We start from the raw sequence: 13,528 nt of genomic DNA, 5'->3' as shown, positions 1-13,528 counted from the left end.
AATACAAGTTAAGTTTGAAAACACAGTAGCTTCAGTTCTGAAACTACGGTAAAATCACAACAAAGGCTGCTGACAAACTTAGCTCTCTGACAAAATGGCAAACAGAAACTGAAGAAGACAGAAAATAAACACCATCTATCTAGTTGTGGCTGTTTTAGCTCAGCTACAACTACATCTGGAGAATCAGGAAGAAAGGCTTCCAGGAGCTAACCAGACATAAGGAAAGCCATGCGAGGCTGGGTATAGGTTTTCACTGAGGAATGCTGCACTGAGGACAGCCTTGCTTGTCTGGCTATCAATCATGGTGATCAGGTTTTCCAGATAATCACAGATACTGAGAGGAAGAGTGTGACTCCCAGAGTCAACAAATGCCAACTGCACCCTCCAGTCTAGCACCTGGGAAGCAAAGGGACTATAACACAGATATAAGATCAATGAGGTATAGCTATAGCCTAAAGAAGTGTTGAATTAGTAAATACATTTGTAAAATTAAAAAAAAAAAAAGGGTTTATCTGGGTTCCTTCAAAATTCATGTACATGATTCAAGTTAAGAAGAATAAACTAAATATAAAAGCAATGCCCCTTAGGGGTCATATTGTGGGAGGAGCTAGATTTTAAACATAGATGACAGTAGCTTAAAAATATGTAACTGATTATTTCAAATCAAAACCATCAAGTAGAAGCTACAAAAAGAAGTAAATTATATATCAGGACTAAAGTGACGTAGTTGGAATTTAGATAGTAGCAGATATTATGGAATCATTTGCTCCGCTGGTTTTTTTGTAATTTTTATTTGAGACAGGGTCTCACTATATAACCCTACAGTTCCTGGCTAGCCTGGAACTCACTATGTAGATGAGGCTGGCCTTGGATGCAAAGATCTGCATGCCTTTACCTCCCCAGTGCTGGGAATAAAGGTGCTTGACACCACAATGGATGACCCTTGCTCTGGGAAGGTCTTCAGCAGGCTATATAGAATACCACCTGCATTTTATTTTTCTGGACCACATAGGGGCTTACAATGTGATTCGTCCTCACTTAGCAAAGGGAACTAGGTACTTTCATCGTGAACATTAAAGTCCCTATTTCCACAAGGCTGGGAATGTATAAGTTCCATAAGAAGGTCCATGTCTCATAAACCACAGAGCCTAGCTAAGCTTCATGACAGCTTGCAAATACCTCCTCTGTTACAGAAGAGGAAATGGTGTTTGAAGGAAGAGAAATGGTTCAGAATGTGTCTGGGAAAGCACCAGCCAGAAGCCAGTTTCCTCTGACCCAGACAGGCTCCTTTAGGACAACCTCACAGTTCATGAATATCATTCACACTGAGAGATAAGACCAAGTAAAAAGAAACAGCTTTTAGGAAATTAAAAAAAAAACAAACAAAACAAAACTGTAACTCCAAGTTTTACTGGATGATGCAGACGGTAGTTATCTGCTGTTTCCTGTACTACCTGGATTTCCACTTCTTTTTCCTCTTCCTTTCTTGTTCCCAACCTTTGGGTCTTCTATTTCCTGACACCTCCTTTCCCTCTAGCACAATACACCTCCAGCTCTTTCTTCTCTGTACACCAAGGCCTACTTTTTTCATGAGGAAGGCTGATAAGTATGCAAACCTCACTGCGAGAGAGAAAAAAGGCAGAACACATCAAGCAGTTTGGCAGGGTCCCCGGCAAGGGAGTGGCTGAACTAGATAGAAAGAGAAGACAGCCAGTATCCAACAGATTAAAGCAGCTTAGAGAGCTTTATCCTAACTTTAGCAAATGCTTCAGATGAAATCAGGCATGCAGTCAGGTACTAAAGGACCATCACGAGACTATGTACATTCAGAGGGAAGGGGAAAGGCTGCATGTCATCCAAATGTGACTTCCATTTGTGTGCTCTGCAACACCCTTCTGCAGTGTTTCTAGTCTTCCTATAGTGTGTAAGGAAGAAAGAAGCGCTGTTTAGGGACTGGGGACTAAGAGGTTACCATTCCTCACCTCCAAAAGGACTAGAGGAAGCAAAGTAGTTTTCTGTCCGATAATAATAGGTTATTGTGTGATGGAGATAAGTCCTGGTTAGAAACCTTATGAGCTTCCAGAAAAAGGGTTTGCCTGTGAAAAAGAAAGGGATAGGATACAGGAGCCCTTCAAACCACACATGGGGAAGGAAGGGGACACCTTCCTTCCTCCCACAGAACTTGGAATTCACTCTGTTTCTAAACCCCAGGCTCTGCCATGCCTTTCGCTTTTTCCAGTTCTACCTTTTGGGGTCCTGGCCCTGAGGGAGAGCCACTATCAAGAGTTTTCAGTCAGACTTTGTCCCCCACTGCTACTCAGGCAGGTTGTGGGAGTTAAGCAACCACCAGCATGACGAGACCAAGGCAGAGAGATAAGGTTTTCCTGGTACAGAGACAGAGACAGGCATCCAATTTCCCAAAGAACAATCAAATAGTGACCAACTGTAGCCGTTACACCTAGCATACATGAAGTACAGCATGTGGCAGATAGTGTGCGGCCATTCTACAGAAACATTTGAGATTTGTTTAGAACAAGGCAAAGGCTTCTCATCTATACACGACTGCCACCTAATGGCTACAGAGAATAGCTGCACCTACAAATGAGCGACATGGGGAAGGTGGAAGGTGCCCTAGAAAGGTGGTGATGGCAGTGCAGCTTTTGCTGCCCAATTTCCAACCACTGCCATTTATCAACACCACCCTGGCCACGGCCATGGGATGCCTATGGTGACACTCCATGAGATGGAGAGCTTGTGGGAACGATTGCAAGGGCCGCTTTTGGTCTATGAGTCATTATAGTGTAGATTTTGATATAATTAATGCTCCAAAAGCCAAATAACAGGAACTATCCTCTATGACCATTAAGCCCTGAAAAAAGGGTAAAAGCTGGAAAAATGAAGAACAGCAAATTCAAATGATTTTCTGATCTAGCTACATAGCATTCCCATTTCCTCTAAACAGACCACTGACTTCCATTCTCAGCCCACACAGAACCTAGCCAGTCTGACGCCTCCCCTGGACTGCTCTTGGCACCACTACACCACAATCTGCACTTTAATAAGATCCCTGGCAAGTCAGCATGGGGAACTTTCTACCACACTGAGCCCTTGCCACCCAGGGCTGCGGCCCAGACCTCCCTATTCAGAACTGCAAATGAGCAGCCAGAGCTGCAGTGCTCAACAAGAGTCCCAGTGCCTCAGGAGACCCAGGGCCAACATACACTCTCCAACAAGTGAACACCCACTCTCACCTTTTGTGAATTTCATATAATGAACCCGGTTTTTGGAGATTCTGGATTTTTCTTCAAGGCTAAAAGATTTCTTTTCCTTGTTGTCTGAGGAATCTTTAAAAAGAAGAAAAACATTAAGCATCATGTAACTCATTCTCTTCATGGAAGCTGTTACTTAGACAAGCTTTTATAGGAGTGTCATCACTTATTATTGAACTGTTACCAAAGGATTGTTTTGTTTTTATAAGTGTAGATCAGGGAAAGCCTGATCTCTAGCCTATAACACCCTTAAAGAAGAGAAATGAAAATGTATGTCTTCATACCAAAATCTACACATGAATATTCATGGCCAGCAATACAGTACTGAAGTAACCCAAAAGCCTTTCAATATGGCTGAGCTTACTCTGACAGAGCCTGATACTGGAATATCACTTAATCACCTGCAATAAAGGGTGATAGGTGGATTCCAACATGGCCACCGTGCCACCTAAGTTGTGGCTAGTGTACCTAGTAATTTCAAAACAGAGCATGAAGCAGAGCAGGCTGGGAGCCCTGTGAAGACAGGTTCTTCAGCTTTCAGTGCTCAGCACGGGTTACTAAGAAGGCACACCTTGAACTGCTGCTCTGTATCCTACCGTCTACTCTCCATGTATGAAGCACCTTCTAAGTATACATATCCCTATGGAGGGACATCTGAGCCTGGACTGTGCTCGGGGATCAGTTGTCCTTTGGGAGGCCACAGGCATTCCTCCGAGCTTAGGGACACAAGCCACATGGCTCTCCTTCCCTGCATGCCTTTCTCTCATTTTATGAGAGGCAGCTCTCTCCTTGGGATCAATGAAGAACCCAACATAAGCAACAGGGGCCCAGCTCTGCATCAAAACCAGCCTTTCAACTTATCTTATCAAGACACAATGCCAGAGATTTTCCTGCTTTATTTATGAGTGTTTACCAGAATTTATAATATGTTTTCTGGCTGTCTTAATAGTAATCCACTAATTACAATGACAACTTAATCCAAAAGAAAGCATTTGTATTAAGCGTTGAGGTCACTAAGAAACAAAATGTTCAACCTGGTAGAGAAATCTGGTCAAATAAAAAGGTGTTTAAGGCTAGTCATAATGTTGCAAATTTATAAAGACAGTACTTGGGATGGTAAGACAAGACGATCATGAATGTGAAGTCACCATGGATTACCTAACAAGACCCTAACCATAAACACAAACAAATACTAAGAATAAAAATATATTAAGATACAATGGTATACATGAAATAGAAATACTATTTCAGAGGAAAAGAATTATGAAATAGAGCCTTTCTGACAACTACAGAGGTATATATTTATATACTTTAACATGACAATGGGCATCAAACTGCGATGGCATCTGGCACTCAGTAAAGGAATGCAGAATTGCTATAAAAGTGTTAGGGCACACTTTTCAAAATTCTTTTCGAAGAATACAGGAGTAAAAGCTTTTGAGGATGCTGCTTCAAACCATACTTTTGCATTGAACAACTTCTCAGCACCCCACTTCCCATCCCAAAATATTTACAATGACGAGTGTTAAAATATCAGAAGATGAATACGCGGTCACTACGGCTGGAGAAAGTGTCATTAAGATGCTAATGTGAAGCTGTCAGGGCATGCTTAAGTGAGCCAGAAGAGCTTTTCCTGTGTGTACATGCACCCGTGGATGCAGGCAGGGTTATAAACTTGCTCACGGAGATGCATGTATGCGTGGGTAAGTGTGCATATGCGTGGGGTGTTGGGTGTCTTTCTCCATCTTGCTACACTTTACTGACCGCCACCTCTCCAGCCCCTGCCCTCCTTCTGTCCCTGTAACACGGGCTGGCCATGAACTGGCGACTGACATGAGGCAAATGCTGAACTTCTGATCCTCCTACCTCTTCTTCCCAAGTGCTAGGATAAACACACTACCACACCCAAGTGTGTGAAACACCAGAACTTTTAAAAATAAAATTTAAGAGAGCACACTGATTCTTATGCTCAACAAGAGGACAACACAAAAGGTCTGCTTAGCAAGAAAGCAAATGGTTTGAGTTTACTAAAGGAGCTTAACAACAGAAAAGAATGCTAGGTTCCTATATTGTCTACCATTGAATGCAAGCAATGCATGATTGTAATAAAAAAAAAAAAAAACTTGTGCGGATGAAGACATTGCATTCAAAAAAGATAGCACAGCAGGAAGACAACCTGTTAGCTCTCCAGGTCTGTGCTTGGAACAGGCTTTCCCTAAAATGAATTTTCTGAAGGCCACCTTCCAGTCCGGGTGGCATTGGAGCCACAGACAAACTTCTCTAAATGCATGATCAAGCTTGCAGAGCTACTGGCTCCCTCTAGTGGTCTAGACAGGAATTATCTACAGGTTGGTAACTGCGTGCAGCTTTGGCATCATTTAAAATACTACCTGGTTTGGGCACCACAGAAAATAAAACCCATGCAGACTAACCCTGGAGGAGGATGAAGAAGGCCAGTTGTTATTTGTGAAGTCAATCAGAGCCCTCCTGACAAGCAGCTCAGTTCCACGGGTCCTTCAGAACACCCACTGTCTGCCCTTGCTTAGACACTCCAGGAAGGGCTGCAGTGTTCCTGTCAGCCTTAGCCATCAGTGTGGGACAAGGGAGGGCCTGTCCTGAGTGAGAGAGTCCAAAACCGAAATGGTACCTCTCACGTAGAAAACAGTGATCACGACACCATCAGACTGAGGAAAATGGAACTTTCAAGATATCCCCTGCAAATCTCAAAACCAGGCCACTGCTTCTCTAGCCACACAACCCATCCCAGGTCTCCCTTCTTTGTGGGATCTTGATGTAGGCCAGTTCTTGGAATTCTGTGGCCTAAAAGTCAGGAGCACTCTCTGAGGCACCAAGCACTAACAGTAACAACGCCAAGCCCAGTACAAACAGTTTTCCCTGATTAAGAACTAATCAAGTGTGGGCAACTCTGAGAAAAGGATCCCAGGTTCAGAGGTCCATGAGGACACTGGTGGCAAAGGCATCTCATGCCTGAGTCATGTCCTAGTCATGACACTTAGATGTTACGGGTACTTACTAAGGTGGAATTTCTGGTGGAAGGCTGTATCTGTCACTCTTTAGCTAACTTTCATTTTAGTCTTTACAATGCATTACTTACATATGCTGTATTTTACTTTAAGTCTACCAGAAAGACTCAAGTAGAGCTCATAATTCTTTTCATCACAACATGTGTGTATCATATAGATACATTTAAAACCTGCACAGTTGAAGAATTATAAAGTGAGCTCCTTTATCCAGGGTTAGACCACCAGCATTACCAATATCTAGAAGCATCCATGTGTCCCTTAATACACCCCACTGTTTCCTTCCAGAAAGTGAGCACTCTTTGCTGTGGGACACAGCTGTCTATGCTGCAAGACACTTAGCCACGGTTCTAGCATTACCAGATACCAGTAACATGCCCACAGCTCTGACAACTGAAAATGTCTCTAGAATCAGCAAGATGGATCAGGGAGCCACAGCTCATTCAGTGCCAGGACCGTTAATTTAAACATAAAAAGAACTGAGTATCAGTTCCATCACCGACTCAGGTGAAAGGCCTGCAGCAGAAGTGAGATTCTGATGGGAGCAGCGGCAGCGCTGGTGTCCTCACCGGCTGTTTCCTGACCGTGGCAAGTGTTGAGTGCTGCCAAAAGCTGGTTGAAGTCATCCTGGTGGGCAATCCAGTTGTCCTGGAAGCACCAAAAAGTATGAGAGGCAAACCCGAAGCTTACTATACTGCTGATATAGACAGATAACAGAAATAGGAAATTGTGTTTCATTAACATATTATTTATTAAATTTAACTGGATTCATGAAATAGTATAAACTTGAAACGAGATTTAAGTAGATCCACATCAAAGGGGGAGCACCTCGGGCAAAGCTCAGTATTGGAGTCCTTGTTGAGCATGTGTAAGGCCCAGGTTTGGCTCCCAGCACCAAGAAGTCAACAAAATAATCATATATATTTAGAGGGTGCTGCTTGGTAGCTCAAACCTGTGTTTCAAATGGAGATGACTCACCGACAGCTAAGTCAGAGCAAAAACAAAGCAATGGGCAATGTCTGCTGAGTATCACACCAGAGCAATATAAAAACTAGTGTTTTCTCACACAGGGAGACCATTGGGCGCTGGAGATATGACTCAGCAGATAAGAGCACTGGCTACTCTTACAGAGGACACAGGTTCAACTCCCAGCATCCACACCGTGGCTCACATCTGTCTGTAATTCCAGTCCCAGATGATCCCACACCCTCTTCCGGCACCTATGGGTACTGCAAGCATGTGGTATTGACACATATGCACAGGTAAAATACTCATACACATAAATTAAACCTTGGAGGTGGAGACACACACTATGCACATACTAAAGACAAGAGCAGTGACAGCATAGTCCTCTTTGCTCAATAGAACTTGGACCATTCTGCTGATTTCTAAGTTCTTACGTCAGCAGCAACTTTACAGAACTCTGTGGAAGGAGACCCTAAGTCTTTGAGTCGATAAGATTCATTTGTAAGGTGTTCACTAATAAAGATTTCCAAACAATATGATCCAGTGGGCAGCAGGGTTCTGAGCACAAATTTGCCCCATATACTTCACACAAGCATTTGTTATTAAGAAAACTTAAGAGTTAAGGTGTACACACAGGTTTACAGAACACAATGCTTCTCCTAACAACATAAATACAGCATATTTTGTGTTTCTCAAAACAGCATTCACAGTCAACAGTAAGGAAGCTCTTTCTTTTGTGGCTAAAATTTTAGCTGTTATTCCACAAGACTTTAGCTGTTCCAGTAAAAAACAGCCTTACTCTAAGCAATTCAATATACATAAAGCACGTCTCCCAGTTTTTAACAGGATTCTGTTAGCTACAGGAGTTCAGAGGGAAAGCTTCAAGGGCTGACTCTGAGTGAAAACAAACAGTTGGTGCTGAACAGTCTGGCAGCCGCTGACTCGCAAGCGCAGTCTGTTCAATGCAGAGGACATGTAAGAAAGAAACCCCAAGTGTCAGGGACAAGACAGCTTCCTTACACCACCTCCCACTCTCAGAGTCGCCCACACTAATGAGACAAACGCGGATGCGGATGCAGGGAAAGAGAAAATTGGCTCTGTCCTGAAATGAGCACGTCTCTCTAGGCCATAACTAAGTAAAGGAGCCAGGAGGACAAGGCGAGGTGGTGGATGCTTGTCACAGGAAGAGGACCAGCTAAGCCATGTGCTCTCGTGTCTTTCTTCACCCAAAGCAGGTACCACACTCTTGACTGAAAACTACCCCATCTACTTGTACGAATTCCAACATTTATGTTGACACACTCAACACTGCAAAAAAGACACCAAGAAGCTGCTCACTTCGTTATTGTTTGTAGCTCCAAGTCCAAGGTGGTTATTTTTAACTTTAACTTTAATATGCTCTGTGGCTCCTTGTTCCTGAGCCCCCAAGCCCTGTGGAGATTAAACAGAAAGAAATTAAATACACATCTATCAGCTATAAAAACAAACTGTCTTTCCTCACCATCTATTTCAAAGGACAAACATCTATTTCAAAGTTCTCGACCTGCGGGTTGTGACCCCTCTGGGGGGGGGGTGTCAAATAACCATTTCAAGGGTTGCAGATCAGATATACTGCATAGCAGATATTTACATCATGGTTCATAAGAGTAGCAAAATTAGTTATGAATAAGGAACGAAAATAATTTTGTGGTGGGGGGGCTGTCACCACAACATGAAGAACCGTGTATGTTAAAGGGTCGCAGCAGCAGGAAGGTCGAGAACCACTGATCCAGTGGGCTCTGGATGATAATGTCTGCAGCACCAAGAATGTACTCTTCAACGTGAATGCTGATTCTTGAACCCATGAACCAACAGAGTCCAGAAGACACTGTGTAGAGCACATATCTTGTGCACGTTCTAGAGCAGGGCACAGCCAGTGGCAAAAGCCCATGGAGCAGGTGGAGCACATGGCCGTCTCTGTTATGTAATACTGCACCATGACACGAAGAAAGAAGGTGGAGGAGCACTCCAGGTCCCAGGCCTCACTTAGCTCTTACTCCTAAGGTCATAAGTCATACCAACAGCAAGTGCTGAGACTGTGAGAAAGACCTTGATGGGCCAGAGGACCTGAAGACCTCTAAGGAGGCTTCAACTAGGTGAATGGGAAGAGAATCCAAAAAACAGGGGCTAACCCACACAGGACCTTGAAAGTTCGAGCAAAGAGGTAAATTTTAATCCTTGGGAACATTCTTCAGCAAGAGAGCACTATGAGTTGAAGTTCAGTTTGAAAGGCCCCTCTGGCTGTTGTATGGCAAAATGGACAGACGTAGGAAAAAAGGGTAATGGGAGGCAGCACTATTTAACGGCAGAAACAGACAGCACCAGTTTTGAAAATCAGAAAAAATTGCAAAGAAGAAGATCTGAGGGGACAGAGGTTTATAATAAAAACAATCTTGAGATGGCCACTCAAATAGCACAGCTAGGAGGTGTAATCCAATGCCCCAGATCACCTGAGCAGAGTATGTAAAGTGGCTTCACAGTGACCCTTTACTACAGTTCCTCAGGTTGTGGTGACCCCCCCCACCATAAAATTATTTTGTTGCTATTTTATAACTATAATTTTGTTACTGTTATGAATCATAATATAAATATTTGTGTTTACTGATGATCTTAGATGACCCCTGTGAAAGGGTCATTTGACCCCAAAGGGGTTGCGACCTACAGGTGGAGAACCACACTGGTCTAGACCAAAATGATGGTTGTGACTTAGAGGTGGTTGATGAGATAAAGAATAAGGCAAGGAAAAAGGCAGTAATGCTACCACAACAGAGTTCAACAGCCACTGATCAGAACACTGCTAAGGGGTAAGGTAATTTAAGGATACCATACGTCCACTGGATTTGAACACAAGAACCCTGCAGCAGATGCATAGTTTCACAGCAGAAGCTCCACTGTAGCTAGGAGTGAGCAGAACAGAAGAGATTCAAGAAACCTTGTGTTTACTACAAAGGAAAATTAAGTTCTACTCTTGGAAAACGCTGAAGCTTAAGAATGATTTCATGTATAATGAATTAAAGATAACTAAGAAAGATACTAGTCACAGCAATTTAACTGATAGATCAGAGGACCTAGCATTTATGTTCGAGTCTAATTTTACCACCTGGTCACAATTTACTTCTCTAAAATCAATTACTAATCTAAAGCACAGCATTCTCCCGGACTCTGAGAGGAATGTCTTCTGACTCCTCGTCCCCTAGCATGGTGGAGACACTTTACACTTTTGACTCAATACCTTTCCTTTAGACCACCCCATCTTCTCAAGCATCCTCTGGCCAAACTTGGAGTCATCATTACTCCACGCAGTATTTCTGGGATCCACAGTCCATTTCTGCTTCCGCCGACCTGCAAACGGAAAGGTATCATCAGCGGCCTGTCTTCACCTGGAAGAGCACATGCAAATCAGCACATGCTTCATACAACAGGACACACTGAGTGTCCACAGGGCTAACAGACAGAACCTTTCCCCTGGTATTCCGAGTAACCATATATTTCGGACATATAAACTGACCTTGTAAAAACCAAAGTAAACTATTCCAAGAGATAAAGCAAAATAAATGCTTGATAGACTATTTGAGCATTCCCTGTCCAGTCACTAGCAGTAGCCAAAGCCCCTCTTGCCAACACCTTCACAGCAGCAGGTGTAGTCACTATGGCACTTACTGCTGCATGTTTTAGGCCAAATACTACACACATATTAGATTCAATCTTCACAGTATCTCAAAGAAGGGAGATATTATCTTTTACCTTCCAAATAAAAAAACCTGGATCTAGAATAAAATATGCCTAATGTCCCCAAGTAAAACACAAACCTTTTATACAAACCAAGGTTCTACAGATTTCAAAACTTACTATTTGAGGCACTAGTAAGACGGAGACTCATGTAGCACCCGGCCTAGCCTTAAATTTGCTTTGAAGCTGGGGATGACCTTGAACTTCTGATCCTAATACCCCTGCCTCCCAAGTACTGGCACTATGGGTGCGTACCATCCTGCCCAGATCAACTTACAGTCTTAATTCACAATACACAAGTTTTTATGATCTTAGGGAAAGACAACTGTACATGATGATTAACAGAATGCTACCTCCCTTTTCATTAAGTATCATAATGTATTCAGCCTCCAGAATAATCTGTGACACTTCGCATTCCACTGCACTACGGTATTTATACCCATCTTTCCTGGGTCCTGTTACTCTATATCCCTTTAAGTGTCATAGTCGATCCTTCATCCTTAGCTTCATTGCAAGGAGGAAGAAAAAGCACTTAGTCTATAGCTGACACCTGATAAAAATGTATGAATATATGAAGAAATGAGAAAGGAGAAAAGGCAAATGAAGAAAGAAAGAAATGAATAGCTGAAAGAAGGAAACGGCATTGTGTGTCATAGAAGTTTGAAGTTAAAAACCGACACTAATAACTCAAGTTTATCAATGCAGTTTTATTGTTTGTTTGTCTGAGACAGTCTAGCTCTGTAGCCTAGGGTGGCCTAGAGTTACAGCAATCCTCTGGAGATCATGGATATGAGCCACCACACATGGTTTCACTGTTACAAACTGGAGGGACAACTATGGCAGAAAAAGAACCCATTAGGTCAACAGAACAAGAGTCTGAATCCCTAAAGCTGTGGCCAAGGAAAGAATCTAAATGTCAGTACTGCTCCACCAAATCACATTTATCTAAGCACACTATGATCAACACCTCATAACTGAAAAATAACACAGCCTCTAGTCAGAGGGGCTCACTGTGCTGCACGTGAAACAATGGGCATCCGTACCTATACAGACCTCAGAAAAACCAAGAAACCCTTTATAAGCATGCAGGCAGGAACAGAGCGAAACAAAACCCACCACAAAACAAACTGAGCTGGACTCTGAGTCGCAGTGATATGCCTGGGGGAGAAAAGCTGACCCAAAACCTTGTTCCACCTAGCTCAACAACCTGGTATATACTCAGCACAACACTGTCTTGCTCATGAACACGACCATGACAGTATGATAACCAGTATTCTGCATGTCAGATCCATGTCTGCAGAATGCCTGCCAGGGGTCGCTGACTAAGGCTTGTAAGGAGCCCACCTTTCCAACAAGAAATGCATCCCTGTTACATACTTACGTAAGATGCACTGACATGCTACATATGGAACTGGCTGCCAGGCCAATTGTTCTTCCCTGTATACCACTGACACTCCAAACTGTATTCAAGCAATCACCTCACTAAAATGTTTAAGCCTGGATGAGGCAGAGACTAGTTCCATTTGATGGAAGAAGTAGAGACCAGCTGACCTCTCTGAAAGGGGCTCAGAGCAACTGATCTACCTAGAAAGGGCACTCTCCGGTCCAAACTGTTGAGCTGCCTGCAGGATGTGCAGGGTGCTCCACTAACACACGCTCCGTTCTAAAATGGCATGATGACACCTTTTGAAACTACACAACTTCCAGGAAAAGTTAAAAGCCCATCTTCAAGACCATCGCACGACTGCCAACTGGTGGCAAGAATCCATAGCCACATGTCTCATTTAGAAGTAAAACGGCCTCTGGGAAGGGGAATTAGCGGACTTCAGAGTAGTGGTAAGCGTTAAAAGGCAAAGAGGCGGTGTCGCCTCTAACCAGCGCTACCTCGCCCAGTCTCGTTTAGAACGGTTCATCAGCCTGCACTCCCGCCAGGGGCTAATCAGTGTCTGACTTCTACTTTTCTTCTCTGGGTCCAATACATCCTGGAAAGTCGGATTTCTGGGCCTGAAGCGATGTTACGGGACCTGTCTCTTTGGAACCCAGAACACTTGTTTTGAGCCCGGAGAAGTAAAAGAATCCGCCCAGGTGGCCACGACGGCCAGCGCAAGGGACAGTCTGGGTTCCGGTGTCCTGAATCTCGGAATGCACGCCTGCGCGTGCGCACGCGACGCGACCCTTTAGTACCAGGAACAGAGTCTGAGGGACTTTGCTGTTTTATCCTTCGCAGGCCCGGCAGTTACTGCCGCCCCCACTCGGCTCCGGACACTCGCGCCCCCGTCATCCCATCACCCGCTCGTTCGGCTCGTCCGACACTCACGCTCCGCCAGCATCGACATTGTCGCAAGTCCGCCAAGCACAGCTTCTAGCCCGGTGCCCAGTGATTACAAGGAGCCTGAAGTGAGGTTAAGGTAGAAGCCGGCTAGGCGAGCACGCCGGGCGGAAGGCTGCAATGGGGCGCAGGCTACTGACGTCACCATGTGCGAC

General features: G+C 43.9%; 1 protein-coding gene across 2 annotated transcripts in view; it reads right to left on the bottom strand.

Moving 5' to 3' along the window:
* Nucleotides 1-13,518, bottom strand: part of Pinx1 (PIN2 (TERF1) interacting telomerase inhibitor 1) — a 60,264-nt gene extending 46,746 nt beyond the window's left edge. Inside the window, exons 1-5 of one of the 2 annotated variants that reach the window (XM_021645608.2) lie at nucleotides 13,362-13,518; nucleotides 10,548-10,657; nucleotides 8,615-8,707; nucleotides 6,880-6,958; nucleotides 3,252-3,344 (exon numbers count right to left, since the gene is read on the bottom strand). In XM_021645608.2, coding sequence (XP_021501283.2) covers nucleotides 3,252-3,344; nucleotides 6,880-6,958; nucleotides 8,615-8,707; nucleotides 10,548-10,657; nucleotides 13,362-13,380 — 394 coding nt within the window. In that variant the 5' untranslated portion in view covers nucleotides 13,381-13,518. Of the gene's footprint in view, nucleotides 1-3,251; nucleotides 3,345-6,879; nucleotides 6,959-8,614; nucleotides 8,708-10,547; nucleotides 10,658-12,928; nucleotides 13,288-13,361 lie in introns of those variants that run through there. The other variant, XM_021645609.2, reaches the window with a different exon arrangement.
* Between the last annotated feature and the right edge of the window lie 10 nt (nucleotides 13,519-13,528).

Source organism: Meriones unguiculatus, chromosome 9 (assembly GCF_030254825.1).
Source record: "Meriones unguiculatus strain TT.TT164.6M chromosome 9, Bangor_MerUng_6.1, whole genome shotgun sequence".
NCBI classification, from domain to species: Eukaryota; Metazoa; Chordata; class Mammalia; order Rodentia; family Muridae; genus Meriones; species Meriones unguiculatus.
The sequence above is the reverse complement of the archived record's forward strand: the minus strand, read 5'-3'. Positions and strand labels throughout refer to the sequence as shown.